Below are 22,632 nucleotides of genomic sequence, written 5' to 3'. Positions count from 1 at the left end.
TTTGTTATAAAGGCAATGGTCTAGCCAAGAGACTTTGTGACCTACAAATCACAGTCACTAATAAAAGCCCAAGGACAATTTGAATATAGTAGATAAGGAACACAGCTGGGCTTCTCCACATTTTGGCCACGACTGCATACTTGGCTGGATTAATCTCAATGATCAATTCTAGGCAAAGCCAGCAACAAGATCCATGGCTTGTGAAAAATGTGGCGAATGCACTCTTCACATGTTCTACTCTCTTTTTCATCTAATTGCCCCCTTTTAAAAACTTTTGTTGGCAAATTGGACATGATAGGGGGCTTCATCATGACTTTTCCACACAAGCACATAATGTGCTCTTTGATTCTATTCACTCCCTCTATGCTATTTATTTGCTCATTTCCTCCTTCTCCTGATATATCGCAAAACCAGTCCTTAACTGGTAAATGCTTGCACATGTAAATATATCTAAACCCAGAAAACTGAAACTAAAAAAAAAAATCTATTTTTCATTACAGTTGTTCATTCCACCATCAAGATATCTTCTTCTTCTGTGCTCAATCACATTTTTTAAAGACTAGTTTTAGCCATTCCACTGAAACTCGTTTATTTACACATATTCATCCTTGATGAGCTCACAGACAGAAATGACCATGTTTTCTGACATTTTTGTATCCCCATTTCCCACCTCTGCTTCAACCCAAGGAAAGGTGGCCAATATATTTTGCTGAATGGAAGATGGTTTCCTCCCAGGAGTCTACACAGGATGCTTAATCACAGGTCAACCAGAGTTGGCCAGCGGTCCAGTTCTCCCTTCTTTGTCAGGAAAGGTGGCAATATATGACATTCTCCTGATATTTGCAATAATTGAGGAACACATCCAATATTGCTTTGAACTTGGGGTGAATGAATGTCCCTGGAAGATGGAAGGAGTTGGGTCCCTCAGTTACCTAAAAAGAAAACTCACCCTTCTGCCAGCCACACATACCAAGGGTTTATATGAATGAGAAATAAATGTTTGATTATGTTTGAGTATATTAATAAAAGTTCATTCTGTGATATTCAACAAATAGTAGATATTTGAGGAATGATGGGTTCTTTTTATTTTATTTGTTTTTCAATTTTTTTAAAAAAAGTTAATGATGCATTGAAACCCACAGAAAAATCCACAGTTTCAGTAACAGTACAAAGAGTTTCCTATATTCATTTTGCCCAGAATCCCTGATTATAATATATTCATTTTATTTTACTTTCTCTCTCTCTCTCTCTCTCTCTCTCTCTCTCTCTCTCTCTCTCTCTCTCTCTGTGTTATTCTGGCATGATGATACATCAATTCTATATGCCTCAGCCTCTACCTTCTCAAACCAAGGAAACTCTTCTACACAGACACAATACAAGTCCCCCACACAACAACTCCAATACTGATTTCAACACAATGACTTATGCCAGGGACTGCTGTAATTCTTGGCTGATTGTTGGTTCAATGTTTTATTTGGTATGGCAGACAAATCTGAAAACCACACTGGCTTCCTCCTGCATCTCCATCTCTGCATCCCTCTCTCCACCCCCAGGTGGAGCTGTTGGACACACTGCCCTTGACCTCTGCCTGGTACCCATGTACCTCCTCTCCCTGCTTGCTTCATGTCTCCCTAGCAAAAGAGAACCAGAAAAAAAGAAGGAGAATACAAGAACATTCTATTTTCAATAGAATGCTACCTGAGATAACATGCCAGTAATTATTCTTGAAAATCCATAGGAACACCATGCCTAGATGCCTTGAACTGTGAACATGTAAATTCAACAAAAAGTTGTTTCAAAAACATAGAGTTAAAGGGCTGATAGACTGGAGAGCTGTCTAAACTTACAATACTCCTCACTGGTCAGCACCTGTGTCAGCACCTACATAACAGAATGAGGCCCAGAAAGTTAACATCACAAAGACTGAAATACTAATCTTCCTTCTCATGTGGACATCATGGAAAAACAAATCTTTCTTCTCATGTTGACTCCAGTTTAAAGTGTCTCCTCAAGCTCGAGGCAGACTAGGGACCAAGGAAAACACCAAGTGTTCCTTTTAATTGCTTAGTAGCTTAAGTTAAATTACAAGAGTCTTATACATGTGTGCCTAACATGTTTTTATCTTTTATTACAAACCAAACGCAGCTTACTTATATAATGTATGGTTAGGCTAACATGATTTGTCAAAGCAAAGCTGAAATACAGTTACAGAAGAAAAGAGGTTTAACTACAAAACTTGGGGGGGGGGAGGGAGGGCAGAGAAAAAAATGGGGAAAATGTACTCACTACCTGACTTACATAACTATAATCTCTTTGAACATCACCTTTACAATAAAAATTTTTACAAAAGAAAGAAGAGAAGTCTGTAAGAAGCATACAGCACGCATTCAGAAGTATCGTCTCATGGATACTTCTGCATGTAGGAGGTTAAACATTCTTGCTAAAAATACAACCCCTTCATTGAATATTCACAAAAGCCTGCCAAAAGATCTCACAAGTGAATAAAGACAGGACTATTTCATACAATAATAGTTTAGATTTTTATATAATCCCAACATCTTTTCATTAATGTGGACATCTCTTGAGTAAGGTATTATGCATAACTTTTATCAAGCACTTTGTTTAATTAAGAGAGAAGTAAAGATTTTTTTTCGATATCTTTCTTATGGGTATTAACCTGGGGTGAAATGCAATGAAAATGAAGATATGTAAAAGAGCAGATTATGAGCTAAATTGTTAACATTAAATTATTTGAAGGATTCTCAAGATATTTTTATCTTAGTGATTTCTAGTTTACTCTGTTTTGATCAGAGACCATACCTTGTATGATTTAAGTCCTTTCCATTAACTAGAGCATTCTTGTGGTTCACAGGGAAAATACAGGTGGCAGTCATGAAAACTAATGTGGAAGGAACTCTGGTAGACAAGGTTGGGTAATGTTAGTGGGTATCCAAATACAAATTTATGGTGCACAAAAAGAAATACAGTAGGAGTTCATTAGGCAAGGGATCTGGCTAGAATTGCAAAGAGGTTAAACATCCTTTAAATATATGCTGGGGGCAAGCGGAAAAGAGAAATCTTAAGAAGTGATTCAGGAATCTATACAGTGGATTAAAGGCTCAAGTCTTGAAACTGTGAGAAATAGCATCTGCAGAAACTGCTCTGGGAATAAACTATAAATGAATAAAAGAGTCAAACATGAACAAGGCAGAAAGGTCAGATATGTTGACGTATGCAAACATATATGCCTACAAAAATGTCAAGTTTACCATGCTGCACGGCTGTATGACTATGCAAATCAGCACCTCTGAAAACAGCAAGAAAGCAAGAGAGTATTGTCTGTAGCTATGAAATCCTTTGTGCCTACATGCCATTGTTCTAGTACATTCTGGCCTAGTACAGTCTGAATAACAGACTGACTTTAGTGTGATTATTCTCTGTGTGTGTGCTTCAGTAATAAATCCTTCTATAAATCTTACAAGCATGTCTCCAAAAACTTGGCTTGCTAAATATTACGCGCTCTGGCTCTGAAGAAGTCCCAGAAAGCAATACAGGATCAACTTTTGAAACTTTAAAAATTTCAAGACCATCTCTTCCTTTTTGTCAAAAGTAGAGACTGAACCTAAGATTGCATGCATGTGCCCTAACATTTCAACCACACCTCCATCTCCCCTTCTGTTTCCTTTTGTTTCCCAGTTGCCCTTGAACTCTCTATCTACCTCCCTGTACCTCCAGAATAGCTGGGCTTACAGACATACACCTGGGCACCTGGCTTCCTCTCCTCTATCTGTGCCTCTGTGTGTGTGTCTGGGTCTGTCTCTGTATCTCTGTCTGTGTGTCTTCTGTCTCTGTCTCTGTGTCTCTGTGTGTCTCTATCTGTCTGTCTCTCGTACCTCATATTCTGCATTTAGTAACTCTTTCTTGGGGCCTGGTTTAGCAGGCCTTAAACCTTGATCATCTATTTTTACCTCAAAAATAGTTCAGATTACAGGCATGAGCCACTGTGAATGACCTTGAATAAAATCTTTATTTCTTTTTTCTTTTATTTTTTGCTGGTCGTGTAGCTTGAAATCTGGGCCTGGGCGCTGTTCCTCATCTATTTAGCTCAAGGCTAGGGCTCTACCACTTGAGCCACAGCACCACCTCTGGCTCTTTCTGCTTATGTGGTACTGAGGAATCGAACCCAGGGCCTCATGCATGCAAGGCAAGCACTCTACCACTGAGCCACCTTCCCAGCCCCAAAATCTTTTTTGAATATGAAGATTTATAGCACGAAAAGATAACCTCTTAAAATCAGTATTTTTGTTGAAGAGAAATCAGTACAAGCTATCAGAAACAGAAGTTACAGTGACTTCCATGTGAATCTTGATCAATTTCAGAGTTGACTACCATGCATCAAAAGATTCTTAATGGAATTTTCATTGCTGAAATGTTCCAAAGAAATAAATAAGAGAGCGTTGGGTTTCAGCCAGTGTCTCTCAGAGTTCCACATGGCTGAGGAGTCCAGGCAGTGACAAATGGCATTATTCTTCAGTGTGCAGCCTCCCTCCCTCTCTCTCTCTCTCTCTCTCTCTCTCTCTCTCTCTCTCTCTCTCTCTCCCCTCCCCCACCTCTCTTGGACCTCTTTTCTTCCCCTCCTCTCTCTTCTCTGCCCTCTCCATTTCCCCTCATCTTCTTGCCTGGCAGAGGAACTCACATTTCCTAACTGTCATCCTGACATCAAAAACAAAAGACAGGGAAATTCATCTGTCCACCTGCCTAAACGTTCACCTTTACATTAATTTTTGTATTTATATATATTCCAGTTGCTGTGAGAAAGCATTGAGTATGTCTGGATGTAAGACATGGAAAGTTATTTTGGAAGGTATTGTTTTTCAAAGGAAAACGCTTTGAAGAGGGTTAAAAACCTCAGAAGCCTACTTTTGCAAGAGCAATTGGAAATGGCCTGCCTTTATATTCCTAATCTTCTTTCTGGCATCTTACACTCACCAACTGCCTGGTACCGGATACATGTAGTTCTTCCCATCTGTCCAACAGTCACTCAAAGTTATGCCGTTTTCTAAGATAATATTTCATGAAGAATAATGAATAAGGTGAACTTAAACAGCTTCTGAATCTCTAAGATACAGCTCATCTGCAAAACGGTTGCTTTATTTTTAGGCAGTTAACTAGATTATTTACATGAATTTCATTTATCCATGGATAAATAACTAGATGTGTTGTAATGGTATGGAGAAGGCTAAGCTTTTATGATAAATATTAAGAGGAATAAAAGCAAGAATTGACAAATGGGGCTGACTTAAAAACCTTTTGGACAATTCAACAGAGTGGAGAGACAAATACAGAACAGGAAAGTCTTTGCCAGCTACTCATATGGCAGGGGACCATTATCTAGATAAGCAGACTAGAATTATTATCTAGATCTCTTATCTACTCATTCTAGATACTTATTACCCAGGTAACAATCTAGATTATTATTAGATAATATCCTAGAATAGAATCTAGACAGCAATCTGTAATGGAACCTAGACAATAATCAAGATTATTATTAGATTTCCAAAAAGTTAAGCACCAAAAACAACAAGTGATTTAATCAACAAATGGGGTAATAAATTGAACAGATAGTTCTCAAAACAAGTTCAAATGGGCAGTAAATATCGGAAGAGATGTTTGACCTTATTAGCTATCTGGGAAATGCAAACGAAAACTTCATTGGGCTTCCATCTCAGCCCTGCCAGAATGGCTAGTATCAGGAAAACACACACACACACACACACACACACACACACACACACACACACACACACACACACACACACACACACTCGTAGGTAAGGCTGAGGATAGAAAATGAACCCTCATATATGGATGATGAACATGTATATTTGTCCAGCAGCTAGAAAGGCAGTGATGGAGGTTTTACAAAGATTATAAATAGAAGTTCCATAGACTCCAGTTATACCACTGTGAGCAGACACGCCCAAGAATCAAAGTCTGCTTACTAGAGTGATACCTGAGCAGCCACATTTATTGCAATGCTCTTCACAGTGGTAAGGGAATGGTATTAGCCTTGGTCATTAGTGAATGAGCTGGATGCAGGAAATGTAGTATAGATACACAGTAGACCCTTCTAATCTCCATCTCCTAAGGAGTTGGGATTACAGGAGTTCCCACCCCTGGCAAAAATCCCTAATATTAATGAATGATCAAATTTCTAAATGATGACTGGCACAATGCCAGTGCTTAGAACATAGGAAATCAATGTCATACCACGATAATTATGATCATGAATGGCATAGTATTATATGCACAGAGTGCATCAGTAAACACCAAATTGATGGACTCATGGATAAATAGCCAATGGTATAACTATAACTATAGTTTAAGTACCTGTAAAGTTAAAAAAATGACATATTTATGAATCAGCTAAAGGAATGTTAAGTTGAAGCTGGGGACCCCCACCCCCAAAAAAAGAAAAATAATCATCTTTTAATTTACAGTCATGGCAAAAGGAATGGAACATTTGGTTACATAAATTTTTAAATAATGTGGAATATTACAACTGTTATACATAATACTTTTATTATGAACCTTACATATATGTATTAAAGGACATTGTAGAAAATATAAATAAGGAAAGGGAAATTATAAAATGACTGTGATTCCTGATGCAGAAATAGTCAGTCAGAGGCAGAGCTTTTCAAGGGCCTTGTGGGAGACCTCTGTGTAATTGTTGCAAAGCCTGGAGAACACTAAGAGTTTAACAAGTGAGGCCCAGAGGCGTGTACTCATTCTATAGTGCATGAGACAGTTTCCCGTAGCAAAGAATTATCCAACCAGAAGTGCAACGATCCCTTCCCTGACAAAAAAAAAGTCTTGTGTGTAGTGCATTTACTGCTGGTTTTATACATACATATGTCAACAGACTCTTTTTTAATGTTCATTTTGCTCTGCTCAACATTACTTTCATTTCATGCAACAAGAGCTCCCTGCCATTAAACTAATTCTTCTTGGCACCAAACACTTTATTGTTCAGTGGAAGGTGTTTGGCTCCCCAGCATATGGACATGGATGAATCCTAATTGCATTGGATGATGTCACTCTAGTCAAACTTATGGACTTTTAATTTGATTTTTACTGAAAAAAAATGCAGAGATAAGCATCCTTCCATTTAAATTTATGATGCCTGAAATTCTTGCAGATGAAATTGAGCATGTATGTTTGTATGTATGAGGTCATAACAAAAATCCATGATTTTGTCCAGTTAATATATATGATTATAGGAAAAGAAAAATAAATCATCCATTTAATTTTTTTTCCATTCCTGGCACTTGAATTCAGGGCCTGGGCTCTGTACCTGAGCCTCTCTGTGCTCTAGACTAGCGCTCTACCACTTGAGCCACAGTGCCACTTCTGGCTTTTTCTGAGTAGGTTATTAGAGATAAAAGTCTCACAGACTTTCCTGACCCGGCTGGCTTTGAACCTGACTGGCTTTGAACTGCGATCCTCAGATCTCAGCCTCCTGAGTAGCTAAGATTACAGGCATGAGCCACTGGTAATTGGCTAATTTAAATGCTTTTAATGTAGATTTCCAGTGGGTCCTCAAGAATGCTTTGTATCCACTTATTTTCCAACTGTATTGTTGGCAATTGATGGACATTTGTAACACAGAGTTGCTGAACAATGTGACAATGCAGCTGAAGATCCCGGGTACCTTTCCCTTCCCCCATCTAAGTAGAAGCTTCAGGGATTAATACAGAAGGAGCTTGAAACAGAAAACCCTGCAACTCAGTGATAACTGTGCATTTGCCAGAAATTTTCTTCTGTTAATACAGGTTTTCAGGGAAAAGAGATTTAAAGGATCGCATAAGTGGAGTTTTGGAATTTGACTTTCTTTCTCTAAATTCTTTCCCTGTGGAGTCAAGTTCTGGTTCATGAGGTTTTCTGCGGCCTGGGCACAGAGATGACTTGCATCTCTCCCTCCCTCCCACGTTCTCTCTCTCTCTCACTGGTGGGATGTGGCCTTAAGAGTAAGACCTCCCATTCTTTCCCAGTGTCCACAGAGCATGAGCAGAAGGCCATCCAGATGTAGCTAGCTGACAAACCAAGTGGTCGAATGGAAGTGTACTTGCTCTCACCTGCACACTCCTTGGTGCTTGAGCCTCTGATGAGGCCTTGTGTGATACAAATTCCAAATTTCCCCAAAGGCTCAGATCAGGCCTCAGGATGAAGCATATTCCAGTTCTAACCAAAAGGGGGAAGACAGGGCTTCTCTCCTAAGCCCCTGAGTTTGGAGGGGTCCAGCCAGGCCTATAGATCATACAAATTGCCACATGGAAGAGACACCCCAAGACAGGAGGAGCAATTAAAAGTGCAGAATGACAGCCAGACCTCTTCAAGAGCAAAGATATTCCTGCTCTTCTCCTGCCTCCCTTCCCTTCTGGCAGATAGAACATTCCACCATCAAGCAAATTTAGAGGGAGGGAATTTGAATTTTGCTTGGTGCTATTCTGTCTCTAAATTTTTTTTTTAAGTTCTGGCATGAGAAATTTGCAGGTGAAACTCTTTGGTTAATGGCATTCCTAGTGCTGGTGTGAGGAAAAGCCCATGATCACAGCCGTGATTTCCTTGAACCTGCCCCGTCAAAGGCACCAGGGATCTCTATCAGAATCTGGTACAAAAATTTTATGTGAGGAGAGTCTCTCTTCTTGACTCAAGGAATTCTAGATGAAGATATAGTCATACTGAGTGTCTTTAATCTACATCCAGCCATTATGAAGAAGAGAAGGAAAAGAGAAAGAGCTGAGGAGGTATTCTTTGAAGCCTGGAGTTTCGTGCCTGTGTTCCGCCAAACACAGATCTATCCTTACGCTTTTGCCATCAACGAAGCCTTAGGAAAGACTACATCCCCAACACAAGCCACTAAGGACTCAAATTTTCTTCAGTTTGAAAGAGTGAAATTTTTAATTGGAGCCCAAAGCCTTTCTAATTATACCATGTGTGTAATATCTAATGAAACCTCATGACTGGAGAAATAGAAGGAAATTAACACCAGTGTGACTCATTTTATTTAGCTAAGAAGATGTTCAATGAAGTCAACTCCTCTTTATGTTATACAATTTAATATAATAAAAAAAATACCTCCAGGTACTGGTGGCTCATGCTAGTAATCCTAGCTACTTAGGAGGCTGAGATCTGAGGATTGCAGGCTAGCCCAGGCAGGAGAATCTATCAGACTCTCATCTCCAATTAACCACCAGAAAACCAAAGTGGAGACGTGACTCAGAGTGGTAGAGTGCTAGCCTTGAGCAAAAGGGCTCAGGGACAGTGCCCAGGCCCCAAGTTCAAGCCTCATGACTAACAAACAAACAAACATAGAAAACTCCTTTTCTAATCATGTATGTAGTAACATACTTATTAGAGACAAAGCAAGCTCTCTACAGTAAAATGCTATTAAGTGCAATGCATTTTATGTTTTTCAATACACGGTACAGTTTGTTGTTCCTCTTTTGCTTGTATTATCTCATTGCATTCACTCTCCAACTCTGAGCAGTTGGCCGGTCTGCTACAGATGAACAGCTTTGGCTTCGAAAGGTTAAATGAGTTGCCACAGGTCTAGCAGTGCATAATTGAATAAGCAGACCTAAAATTCAAGCCATTAAGCCCAGATTCAAAACATTTTGAACTCGTTTAATTCAACATTTAATTTTACAGATGAAAAATAACCTCAAGCTCAGAAAGGTGAAATGATGTCATTGAGCAAAGTGAGAGATGAGACAAACTTCACAGTTCCTGACTTAACACCACCCCTCCCTTCTCGCCCTTCACAACCAACCAGTGCTTTCCTTACAAACAAGACTTAACCACACCCGGACTCTGCTATGAGAAAGGTCAGCTGGGCGTTGTGGCAGGTCAAGCAGTTCACACAAGGCAGCTTCAGTTAGAGTTCTTGTTTCAAACCCTTTGCCTTTGTTTCAAGCCCACAAAGCCTGGTTTCTGTTTGCGGGAACACAATGTGGAGGAAGGATGGCTACTGTAAGCAACTATATTGGTATTTAGTGGAGATGGACTTAAAGGTGTTTGCGTATAATCTTAGAAATTAAGAGGAAGTCTTTTGAAATAACGTCTGTGCTTTTGCATGACAATCATATCCAGCCCAAATTCAGTGTCAGAAGCTGGAAGCATACGCCCAGAAGTAGCAAATACTACATAACCCGACTGAGCACCCAGCCTAAGCGGTGTGCACATTCTCAGAAATTCTGTGTGGCCTGAAATTGTATACTGTGTATAAAAAGGGAAAATGTTTATTAACTGAGTAAAATCTTAGAATTTAAAGTGTGCATGCAGGTGAGTAGAGGATAATTCGGCTCTATAGATTTACAGATTTATATCACATCATTGCCTTATAAGTATCAATAGTTAAGATGTTCCATTATTCCTCCTATTCCATAAAATGACAAGTGAACTCATTCATGCGATCCATGTTCCAAACTGATGTATCACACTGAGTTAATGTGAAAAATATATTTAGAAAAGTAAAAGTATTCCCATCTCTTATCAGAAAGATAAAATAACATATGACTTCTTCCCATTTTTCAATTACTTAATCATTATTAATTCAAGTATTTCTGGTCCTGTTCTATAATCTAATCTATCTATCTATCTTACAGCTATAACAAGAATTAAATGCTATTTTTGTGTTTTTTTATATATAAATATGTTTATCAATTCCAGAGTCACTTGGGAGAGAGGGACATATAACTTACAACTTAAAATTCAAATATGATTAGAAGTTTTGAGCAAAGTTTCTTAGGAAAGCATTATCTAACATTTGAATTAACAAGTTCTTCACTTTCTTTTCTTGTAGAGGAGCAATTAGGCTGACAGAGATGTACTGTCCAACTCTGGTTCCAATCATGGAAAACCAAAGTTATCTGATTTATCTTATGCCGGTATATAGGAATACCAAGCAACTGTCCCATCTCCTAGACTTCTATATGTTTTGAACATTTTGAAAAGAATAAGACCTGTGTTGACATTTTCCTTCAATAAAGCAAATAATACAATCAATGTCTCTTTGAGATTAGAACATCAAATGCCTACGCTTGAAAGGGCAAAGGATCAATTGTTTCTGTCTGTGACAAACATGTGAATTATCATTGAACTCTGACATAAAACTATTGTTTGTCAAAAGATATAAACACATCTTATTCAATGTATGCATGGTTCCTAAACATATTAATGCTATATGCAGGTTTATCATTTTATTCTATAAATGGAAAAGAGACAGAAAAAAAGTTTACCTACATTAGTTGAGTAAATCTAGAATGATCACGTACAACGTAACTATAGATCAAAATATTGTATATAGGTAATTAGTCAAAAAGTAAACTTTAATAATTCTTATCAGAAAATAAAAGAGAAAAAGATAAACGTATATGAATTTGCTTAAATTGTAGGAATCATTCATTAAGTATATGTTTACCAAGAGAATACAACTGATATAATAATAATTTTTTAAAAATTTTAATTTTCCAAAGTTGAAATCATCTTAATAATAAGAGTATCAAAAATACTGCATCATTTTTGTGGAGGAATTGTCTCTTCCCATTACTGGGAAGGAACATTAATCAGTTATTAGCACATCACAATGATCTCACGTGGAATTCAGTAGAATTATATTCTATGTGAAGTACTATGAAGAAATAAGCCAACTGCACAAATATACAGGCTTGTGCACTGGTGTGCCTTAAAGATGTTTCTAACCCATACCTCATTACAACTTACAAAACAAGTCTCTAGTAAACAGGACCATCATCACCATCAGCTAAAGACTGCAATAGCAGTATAGCTACAGATGCATACACATGCATATGCTTGCTCATAATCATCTATATGCATACACATGGCAATGTATAGAGTATAGATTATAAGATACTGATCCTAGTAGATGAGAGTATTAAATTTTATGTCCTTATGTCTAATTGCTAAAATATTATAGCTATCATGTTCATATGTGTGATGTAACTTAACACAACTTAAAAATATGCTACTTGAGTATGATATTTATTGAGAGAATAAATCTGTCTGGTTTCTAACCCATTCTTTTTGAATTTGCCTTGTGACTGGTACATATTTGTTGCAAATGCATGTCGTTCCCAGAGACATTCATTCCAGGGTAAGAATGTTGGTACTCTTGCCTAGCTGTATACTTCTTGAAGGTAGAATCTCCATTCTGGATTTATTCTTGTACTTCGCTTCAGGACAGCTGAACTCCTCTTAAGTAGTGTCTAAATTTATTGGGTTCAGCAATATTGAGGCATAACAGTGAGTTTATTTTCCTTATCATCTAATTATAGTTTATTTAAAAGCTTACTGCATGAAGAGTCATTGAGACTCTTTGTTCATCCTTATCAAACGTGTGAAATACTGTCAGCTACCACGCGGGGCCATGATAGATGTGTTTCTGAAGGAAGACCATTTATGTACCACATGAGCAGAACATACTGACTTGAACACGCCACACTGTAAAACAATACTGACTATATATCTTTTGAAACAAATCAATTAGGTCAGTTATGTTTTTTAGTCTCTTTAATTACCACCTTCTGCTGAAGCTAAGATGAAAATGCTGTTAATATACACTGCTCTCACCACAAATACAAGGTAGTTTGTCACAGGCTTTTATGTTAGATTTAAGTATACTGAATAGTCATGTTGCTTATCTTGGGAACCCAGCACAAAGACAACAACCAAACTTCTATTTATTTGAGAAAATGCTTTATATTAGTTCTTATTAAGCATGTAAGTAGAAAACGTACCAAAATGAAAACATCTCATTAATTCTGACATTTGTTACTCCTATCTTCATCTAAATGATATTACGATTCCACCCACAATCTGTGTGTGTTTCTTCAAGGAACTATGAAAAGCTGTCTTTGACTTGTGGCTTATTTGTAACAGGAGTACGAAAAGCGTCGCTAATGGCCACATACACCATCTGATTATTAATCATTTAATCAGTGTCTTTGACACTCAAGTGTTTAAAAGTAATTACATGAAGGTTACACATGGCAAGCCTGATAATATAAAGGAAATAAGTAGAAGGATGTTATAGATCGTAATGTCAACCCTGACATTTGTTTTTTTTTCATTCTGCCTTTGATTTCTTCACCTAGCACCTTGAGCTTATCTTCCCTCTGATGGATGAAGCAAGATTATTGAGTATACATGATTTAATCCATTTGACAAGAGTTTTAAAAATTGTTTTTGTCCAGGGGGTCTAATATTTCAATATTACTATTGCTTAATAACTTCATTCTGGTTCTGAAGAAAAAAAACCCACTGAACTTGGATGTTTAATTGCGGTAGGCTACAAATGGATCAAGCTTACTGCACGCATGACAACTGTTCATCAGATGTTGGTAGTTCAAGGTCTTAAAAGAGATATAATAATGATACTGACTGGTATACTACATGTCAGGCAATAACTTCAGTTTATTCAGGTCCTTCACACTTTAAAAAATCAGAAAATTATAACTATTTTGAAATGTCAGGATCCAATTCCTTTAGAGCTCTCCAAATAACATGAAAGAGGTGTTTATATATTCCCCAGAGTAGCTATTTAAGCATTAGTCACAGGAAAAACCTGGTTGGAAGGGTTGAGTTAAAGCAAATGTCCTAGTGATTAGCTTTAAACATCCCTCAGAATAAGACTGTCTCTGGCAACCAGCTCTCCTTCTCTTTCTCAGTTATCTATATAATAACACTGCTTTAATTTTAAAATGTTGCCAGTGCATTTTTTGGCACATAGCAAATGGATAGATTAAAATACTGTTAGTCAATGAAATTTTTAAAAAAACTAATAAACTAGATTAGTATCTGAGCTCATGTCTTTCTATTAATGATGAAAAGTAGATAGACTACACTCAAGCCAGCATATACCCAATAGATAAATTTACCAAATGAGAAAGTAAAAATAAAAATGCAGTATTAGAGATTTGGGTTTCTATGAAAACTAAAAAAAGAAAATGCAAAAGGGAGGGAGAGAAGATATGAGGGAGGAGAGAAAGAGGAAGAATGGAAGTCTCATCAGCCAAGGGTAAGCCACCCAAACCCTCAAAAGTAGAAAGGGTTTAAACCAAAGCCATCTTGTCTTCTCGCAGTATTCCTGACTCTAAACAGAGACACCACCCACCAACAGGATGGCACAGCCCCAAATCCATGTGTACTTAGAGCCCTACTTTTGAAATCCCTCATTCTGCACGTTTCTATCACACTATGAGCAATCATTTTTTGAATGACAAAGGAGTTTCTCCATGAGGTCATTAACGGTAGAGAAAAGAAAGGGAGAAATTTCTTATTTCCAGTCATTAGGATCATTTCGATCAGTTCAGAAGATGAAATTATTTCTAACTTCATGATGAGTAAATTCAGTAATTTTACTATACTCTTTAAATTTTTAGAACCCTATACCTGTGACTGTAGCTATATGTACTTATTAGAGTATTCCTTATGATAGAAATTAGGAACTTTATTGCTAAGTTGGGTTTTAACGATTTTCTAGTAGAGTTCCTTCATTATATAAGAAAAGGTCTTATGAGATCTGCAAATGGTCATACGGACAATGACCGGGCGGGATATGAAGACCAGCCATTTTCCCTCCTAGTCCACTGGATGTTGTTCCATATTATGAAGCAATTTCTGGGCCTCAAGGCTTTGGGTTTATACTAGGACTTGTAAGAATCTTTACTACTCAAAGGAGAACTATCTCTTAATGGTTGATTTTTGTCTCATAATTGGAGTTCGGTGTTGAAATATTAACAGGTAGAAGGGTTTCATGAAGAGTGAAAAACAAGTTTAAGTTTGCACCACTTACGATTTATATTAGCTATTTTAGATGCAGGTGAAAAGGCACACACATCCCAGGTCTCTTTACATTGTAAAACAGTGAAGTATTGTGGTTCAATCTAGAACTTGACTTAGAAAGACCCAAAGGAAGGTCAATACTGAGGACGTGGTTGGGGGAGTCATACAGGGAATGGAAGAACTGTACGGGCAACCAGTAAACTCCAAGTGTCTGTGCAAACTTGGCCATCTGTTCCCTCTCTGAGGCCTATGGTTTTCTCATCTATAGGATCAGGAGATTGCTCTGAATCATATAGACATACCATTAGCCCTTTGATGTGTACATATGAATGTGCATCTTCCTAGGAGAAGGTTCTATTGTTTCTGTTAAGACTGGCAAAATAACCTGGGACATTCTTATAGTGGCCTATAAGTGTATCTGAGATACCTCCTATCCTATCTGTTTAAAGGTGATAAAGCTATAATATAATTTCCATGGGAAGCAGCAATTCGTATGATTCTTAATATAAATAATGTCCTCTGCAAAGATGATTTTGCACAAAGGATGATTGCTGCCCCATCAGCCATGCATGCAAGCATGAGCTGAAGAAACACCTGAGAAAATCAGGCTAGATTTTCCCCCAGCTGCCCTAAAACAATGAAACGATTCCTGTAAAACCTGGATAAAGCACAGGTGTCTAGCTCAGCCTTTGCAAACATCAGTGTTTTCATGAGCCAACAAGGTAGTCCTACTACTTAGGATGATACAAGGAGAGAAGATCCAGAACATTCTGCCTGCAGCTAGAGCTCTTTCTCTGTTTCCAGGAAATCCATCTAAAAGCCATTTTTGATGACTTTTAGATGACTGAATAGTCAAAGCTCATTGTATATGAATATACATGCATATGATTATATAAGAGACACGGAAATGGACATTTCTTTTCCCCTTCAGTAATTTAATAAATATCCATTAATTGTCTAACATGTGCTGAAAATTCTCCTAGACACTCTGACAAATCAATGAACAAAAGAAGTATAGTGCTTACATTATAGAAGAGGAGAAAACAAAAAAAATTTAAATTTAAGGATAAGTAAATTATCAATAGTATTAGTAGCAGTAGTAGTACTAGTAATAATTGTTGGTTGTGGAGCTTGAACTCAGGGCCTGTGCACCATTTGCTCAAAGTTAGAGCTCTGCCATATTGAGCCCCAACTGGTTTTCTGGTAGTTAATTGGAGATAAGATTCACATGGATTGCTTTGAGCCATGATCTTCAGACCTCAGCCTCCTGAGTAGCTAAGATTACAGGTGTGAGCCACTAACATCTGGCTCATAAATTATTATTTTTAAAGGTGATAAATATTTGACCCAGAAAAAGAAGAGGAAGACTAACAAGACTGAAATTAGGTGAGGAGAATAGTTCCAACTTTAAGCAGGTCAGGGGAGCTCTCACGAAGAACACATCAGTTAACAAAGACCAAAGGAGATGAGGAATGGGCCAGGAAATGCTCTTAGGATAGATCATTCCAGGTAGGAGACAGAGGAAGCAAGGATATGCGCCATTTGTTCTAGGGACACAAGAAAGCCACTATGACATGGAAAAAGCAAAAAAACCCAACATTCTACTGTTGTTATCAATTGGCATCATTTGTCTCTCATTTCCATTTCTGATGTAAAAATCAAAACTTTTAGCATAAATTCACTAGCGCTCCATGTTTATCAAGAAGTGCAAAGCTAAAATTCCAAAAATTTAGGCATCACTCACAAACTATGGTCTCTGCTTGGTATGTATGCTAATTCTCCATTCTCACGAACATACTCAGCCATGAGTTGTAATGCACAAACATGCCTCATATTCAGAGAGGATGTCATCACATAGAAATCAAGCAAAAGATCTTCATCTTGGATCTTTCGAGACTAAGCACAAAGACACCAGTTTCCTCTGATCAAGAGAAATTCCATCATCCTTAGTTAACATGAAAGCACCCATTCTTTCTGAAATGTCACTGCTCCTTTTGGCCTTTAGTTCATTGTTCATTTCCTTCACTTTCTTCCAGAACTTGCAACAATCAGGATGATTGTACGACTTGTATAACATTTAACTGGGTGAATAACATATTTAAAAAAAATGAAAAGAAGACCCCAATAAAAGCAGTACTTTTAAAAAAAATCTGAGGTAGGATCAGGCAGCTTTCTCCCATAGTAAACACCTCATTTGCTCATCTTGACTCACACGAAACAAGCCATGATCTCAAGAGTTGATAAATATAGAATGGATACAGGCCTACCTTGCCCAGCTGGTCCTTTTTCACGAAGCCAGTGGCAGCTGCAATGTTCCCAGCTCCCTCCACTGTTTTCTGGGCTACTGTGGTCACACCTGTCACCACGGCCCCTCCTACATTTGTCACCTGCTCTTTGGTCTTCTCAGCCACTGGAACAAGTCAAGAGTGACCACAGATAGAAGGATGGGTAAAAAGAAAATGAATTTAAAGACTTCCACATGCATGCTTTGTCAATCTCTGCACGTCTATATTCATGTCCACACTCACCGTAGGCAATGGAAAGGATTAGTGAAATAAAACTACCAAGGAGCACAGTTCAGTCAGAATTTGGGCCTTGCTAAGATATTCTGTTATAATTGTGGAGATATTAAGAGGTGATTCAGGTTTAATTTCCGCGTCCATAGAGCCATGGGCCACTGGGGTTAGGTTTAATGAAGGTAATTCTGCATACATAGAGCCATGGGCCACTGCGGTTAGGATTAATGAAGGTAAGTGTACAGAAAGCAATGCTCACAGGTGCAGGGATAAGTGAATATGTCTCAGGATAAAATTTATTTCTATTTCAATGTCAAATCTTTGATCTCATTCAGAAGCTCATTTCCATCATGCTTCCTAAGTGTTATCACACATACTCCTTACCGGCTAAGTTACCCTAATCCAAAAAATGTCCAGAACTCAAATGCCCCCATATCTGTAAATTCTGAATACCCAAACTTGCATTAACCAGTTCTATTTTATAATTTAGCAACAGGAACAGGTCATTTTTCACCAGACACTGTCATAGTTAGTGCTTTCTGATCATATGAATTGCATTTCTTTTTGATTCATTTACTTTTGGTTATTTTTCTAATAGAGATTTAACATTTTGCACAGGCTGCCCTGGACCTTAAATCTCCTTGTATAGCTGGATGGCAAATTTTTGCCCTCAGCCTTTTTTCTGTAGCTAGAAGGGTAGGTACATCAATTTAGTAGGCACTTTACCCAGGCTAGCCTCCAACCACAATCCTCTACATCTCAGCCTCCCAGGTGGCTAGGAATTACAGGCAAGAGCAATCACTAGCAGCTGTGAAGTATATTTGTGGTTTCTGTCTCTTATTGTACCACACCTGTCAGCTGTTGACAGTCTGTGAGCTACTTTATTAAACTCTTCATCTCTTTTGGTTTTACTATTTTCATCTGTTACCAATATCTTCCTTCTTATCATCATACATGTCATTTTTATTATTTTTGTCATTTACTTACTGTAATTCTTATAGAACTATTAAAGTGCTTGGTAAAATTCAGCTAAGTAGAGATGAACACAGTAAATAATTTACGACTATCTTAAGGGGACTTTCTAAGATGTTCCCTACATCATAAAGGAAATATTATAAGTAGTTTAGTTCATGGTCAGAGTATTTTATTAAATTCTACATAAAGTTTTACTTCAATTCTTTGAAAAATGGTGTTCTATGGAAGTAGAGCTGTGTTTCAAGTGATAGAGTGCTAGCTTTGAGCAGAAAAGCTCAAGAAAGCACCCAGGCCCTGAGTCCAAGCCTCACAACCAACAACAAAATAAGCAATCTTTGCATTCCATTTATATAGCAGTCTCTTAATTTTGCCCAAATACTCAAAACTCAAATATTGCAATTAAAGAATCATTGATCCATTCAGTCATCATTCATGGAATTAAATATATTGTTATTTGCTATCTATCTATTTATCTACCTAGAAACGCCTCATAAATAGTAAACTTTACACAAGAGTTCATATTCCTCTACAGGTGCAGTGCCTGCTTATAATTACATTCTGAATGATCCATTGCAGGCAGGCCTCCTCACTATTCTGAAAAATGCCCCTGAATAGGAGGTTCCTGGAACTTACCTGTTGTCACTCCATGAACCACTCCCTCTTTAGTTTTGGAGCCTAAAAAACAGAAAGAAATTCAAGATATAAATCTCAACATATCCTTAGATTTCTGTTTATCCAGTTTAAAATACAACAAAGCACTCAGTTTTCAGAAGTCACAAATAATGATATCCTCCGAGAACAACATTAAGGTTCAATGTTTAAAAAACTCACTAGGATGATATTTCTCATAAGGAAATAGAAAGACTTGGAAAAATTATATTAAGCGAAAGAAACGTAGGTTGCATGTTTTCCTCATTTGTACTAATTAGGATGTGCCTATAAATCTACATGTAAATACAAGGGATAGTAAAAGATAAAAAGTTACCCTTGGACCTGATAAATTAATCAGGATTCTAAACATTCACACAGTGAGACCAAAGGAGGATATTCTTAGGAGAGGATCACAAAGGCTCAATAGCTATGTGATTATATAAAATGATACTTATCGAAATGAACTCCAAGAAATAGAAAGAAGAGTTTCTTTTTACTTTTTCTTTTTGTGTTTTTTCCACCCTTTTTAAAAACTATTTTTGATTTCTGTACTTTTTGTTTGGTATATGTTTATCTGATTTAGGGAGGGGAAGTGCAAGCACAGAGTGGTTCTAACTGAACTAACTGAACTAATTCAGCAGTGATAATCACTACACTAGGGTGAAAATGAACTTGAAAACTTGTGTGGGAGGGAAGCCCGGAAGGGGGAAAAACTGGGAGAAAATGAGGGAAGAGGTGACACTGTTCAAATAGAAATGTGCTCATTCACTGACTTATGTACCCCTGTGTACATCACCTTTACAATACAACTAAATAATTAATGAATTCATTTGAAACCCACTAAACTGAAGATGCCCAGTGAACCAAAAGAACAGAAGGAAATGAAGCTATCAGTATGGTTTCTCCAATTAAAGAAGAGGAGGGCGGGAGGAAGGAAGGAAGAAGGAAGGAAGGAGGGAGGGAGGGAGGGATGGAGGGAGGGAGGGAGGAAGGAAGGAGGATGGAAGGAGAAAAAGAGAGAGGGAGGGAGGGGATAAGGAGAAGGAAGAGGTAGGGAGGAAATGTTCATCAGTGAATGCTGAGTTCTATGCCAGTCCACCATTCCAGTATTACTGCTGCTCAGTAGAGTAACTGTGTACTGTCTATCACAAAGTTGCTGGAAGAGGAGATGTTTATGTTCTGCTCTAAAGGAGTGATACATGATTGAAGAGGCAGTAGGGGTAACGGATTCAGCGCTGTCTGCTCGTCCTGAAATATCACACAGGAGCCTATTCATAGGTGTTATTTTTGTGTTTTAGGTAAAAGGAAAAAGGGGAGATGTTAGCTCAACAGGATGACTTTTCATCCACTCGCCTCCACTTCTCCTAGCAACTTCCACAGGGGGGGAAAGTGAGGTAACCTTGAGCTGAGCAAGAAGACTATCCATGCATTGCTGCAGAAGCTGTTACCCAGTCAACATCAGGGGAAGGAAAAAAGCCGTGCACACCTGCCCACTCCTATTAATCGAGAGGCATACTGGCCTCATCTGGAATCTTTATAACATCTATTTAATACAGCTGCTCATGCTTATCTCACAGGAGGTGATTACAAATCACATTTAATTGAGCTGCCTGATATGATCCATGCAATAATGGGCTGTGAGTGTATTCAAAGTAGGGTTCTCTGTAAAACCATGTCACACAATCTTGACCATTGCTAAACTTGTACAACTAGGCATTACATTTATTATCAAAGGTATGCTTGCTTGACCATTTTTTTATTGTGAAAATACCGTACAGAGGGGTTACAATTACATGAGCAAGGTAATGAGTACATTTCTTATCAAGCATTGTTGCCTCCTCCTTTGTTTCCCCTTGCCATCCATGCCCACCCATCTCCCCCCCACCCCCACCCCGCCAATGTTGTAAAGTTCATTTTTTGACATAACGACTTGCACATCTCATTGCTGCAATGGGTCCACCTGTATCCATATTTAAACAATTTGCTTTTTCCCTTCCCCTCCACAAATTATACCAACATCAGATACAGTGAAAACAGGGGTTATACCATCAGGAAGGGTCATACAAAGCAACAAAGAAATCATCTTATTAATATTTTTTTAATCCTAACTTCTGGAATGTTGAATTTGTCAGCATAATTCACAATACCTTTTTAAATCAAAAGGTTCTGGAAAAATAATTTCACAGTAGATTTGGAATTCACTGAAAATAAAATTCAAACAATGGAATTCCCTAAAGAAAAAAGAATATAAAACATGAGGATAGAAAGTCCAAGAATGATTTTAACTACATATGGAAAAGAATGTATTAAGTCTCATCTCATTTAACTTTTACCACATCCATTTACTAGAATGTAATGTGCCATCTCATAGGTGAGGAACTTACAAATCATTGCTAAGAGATTTATCAATCTATAGGAATAGTTACCAACCTATAATACCAATTTGTAGATAGTTATTAATCTAAAGGAAAGTTTCCGGTTACTTTCCATAAATTTATATAGAATTAAATACTCTCAAAAGACTGTAACAATGCTCGATAGGAAATGTACTCATTACCTTACTCATGTAACTGTAACCCCTCTGTACAATGTCTTTACAATAAAAATATTTACTAAAAAAGACTTTCTCAAAACCATATATGGGAGTGTTGGTTAAAAATGCTAATCATTAGCCAGGCAGTAGTGACTCCTGCCTGTAATCGTAGCTACTCAGGAGGCTGAGATATGAGGATCACGGTTCAAAGCCAGCCTAAGCAGAAAAGTCTTTGAGACTCTCACCCCTAAGTAATCACCAAAAAACTGGAAGTGGAGCTGTGTCTCAAGTGGTAGAACACCAGCCTTAAGCAAAAGCACTCAGGAACAGTGCCCAAGCCCTGAGTTGAAGACCCAGGTCTGGAACAGAAACAGTAACAAAAGAATCAAGAACAGTTTAAGCAGTGCTTACCCTCTTGCTGCATAAAAAAGACAAGTATGGAGTAGCTTCCTTTTTATGTCTAATGGTAATGCCATACTATAAACTTTGGGTCAATGTTACCCATTTCAATGTCGTGCCTTGTCCCTAATTGTGTCTATAATATGTGATGCTTTTGTGGTACCTCTTCCTCTGACAGTCTTTCACCCCATCTGCCATATTCTCCATTTTAATTGACACATTTTCCCTCAATAAGGTGCGTTGATGGTCTAGGTTCTCTTTAGGATATCAGTAACCATGTCTCTATACTCCACTACTCCTATAAAGGAATTTGTGTTTGATTCAGATTTTAATTCCAGAAGTTTTCACTTTGTTTCTTCACCACATTTTCATCTTTGTTGCTGACTTTCCTCTTTCGATTATGCATTCCTGTAACAGGTCGCATGGGCCTGCCACAGGGGATAAAGATGCCACATGGCTCCAGGTGTCACTGACTGTGCAAACAGAGCTAAGTGACAAATCACCAACAAACTGTGAATCAAGTGTGAACATTTGGTCACTGATTAGAACAGGCTTCTGTTATTTATGTCATGATTTGTGGGCTGAAGAGCTAGCAGTAAAGCTTGTGCCTTATGTAATTCTCTCAAGTTATGTACCACAATAACAAATTTACATTGTGTTGCTCAGAGACTAGTGTTGTTGTTGTTTTTT

At 37.8% G+C, this 22,632-nt stretch overlaps 1 protein-coding gene across 2 annotated transcripts in view; it reads right to left on the bottom strand.

Annotated features, from left to right (window-relative positions):
- Snca (synuclein alpha) overlaps positions 1 to 22,632 on the bottom strand; it is a 56,441-nt gene that overhangs the window by 28,606 nt on the left and 5,203 nt on the right. For both annotated transcript variants that reach the window (XM_042701757.1, XM_042701756.1), the window contains 2 exons: positions 18,993 to 19,034; positions 17,136 to 17,278 (listed from right to left, as the gene is read on the bottom strand). In XM_042701757.1, the coding sequence (XP_042557691.1) occupies positions 17,136 to 17,278; positions 18,993 to 19,034 (185 nt within the window). The remainder of the gene's footprint in view (positions 1 to 17,135; positions 17,279 to 18,992; positions 19,035 to 22,632) is intronic.

This window comes from Dipodomys spectabilis, unplaced genomic scaffold, assembly GCF_019054845.1.
Source record: "Dipodomys spectabilis isolate Male_0828 unplaced genomic scaffold, ASM1905484v1 ptg000297l, whole genome shotgun sequence".
Classification (NCBI taxonomy): domain Eukaryota; kingdom Metazoa; phylum Chordata; class Mammalia; order Rodentia; family Heteromyidae; genus Dipodomys; species Dipodomys spectabilis.
The sequence above is the reverse complement of the archived record's forward strand: the minus strand, read 5'-3'. Positions and strand labels throughout refer to the sequence as shown.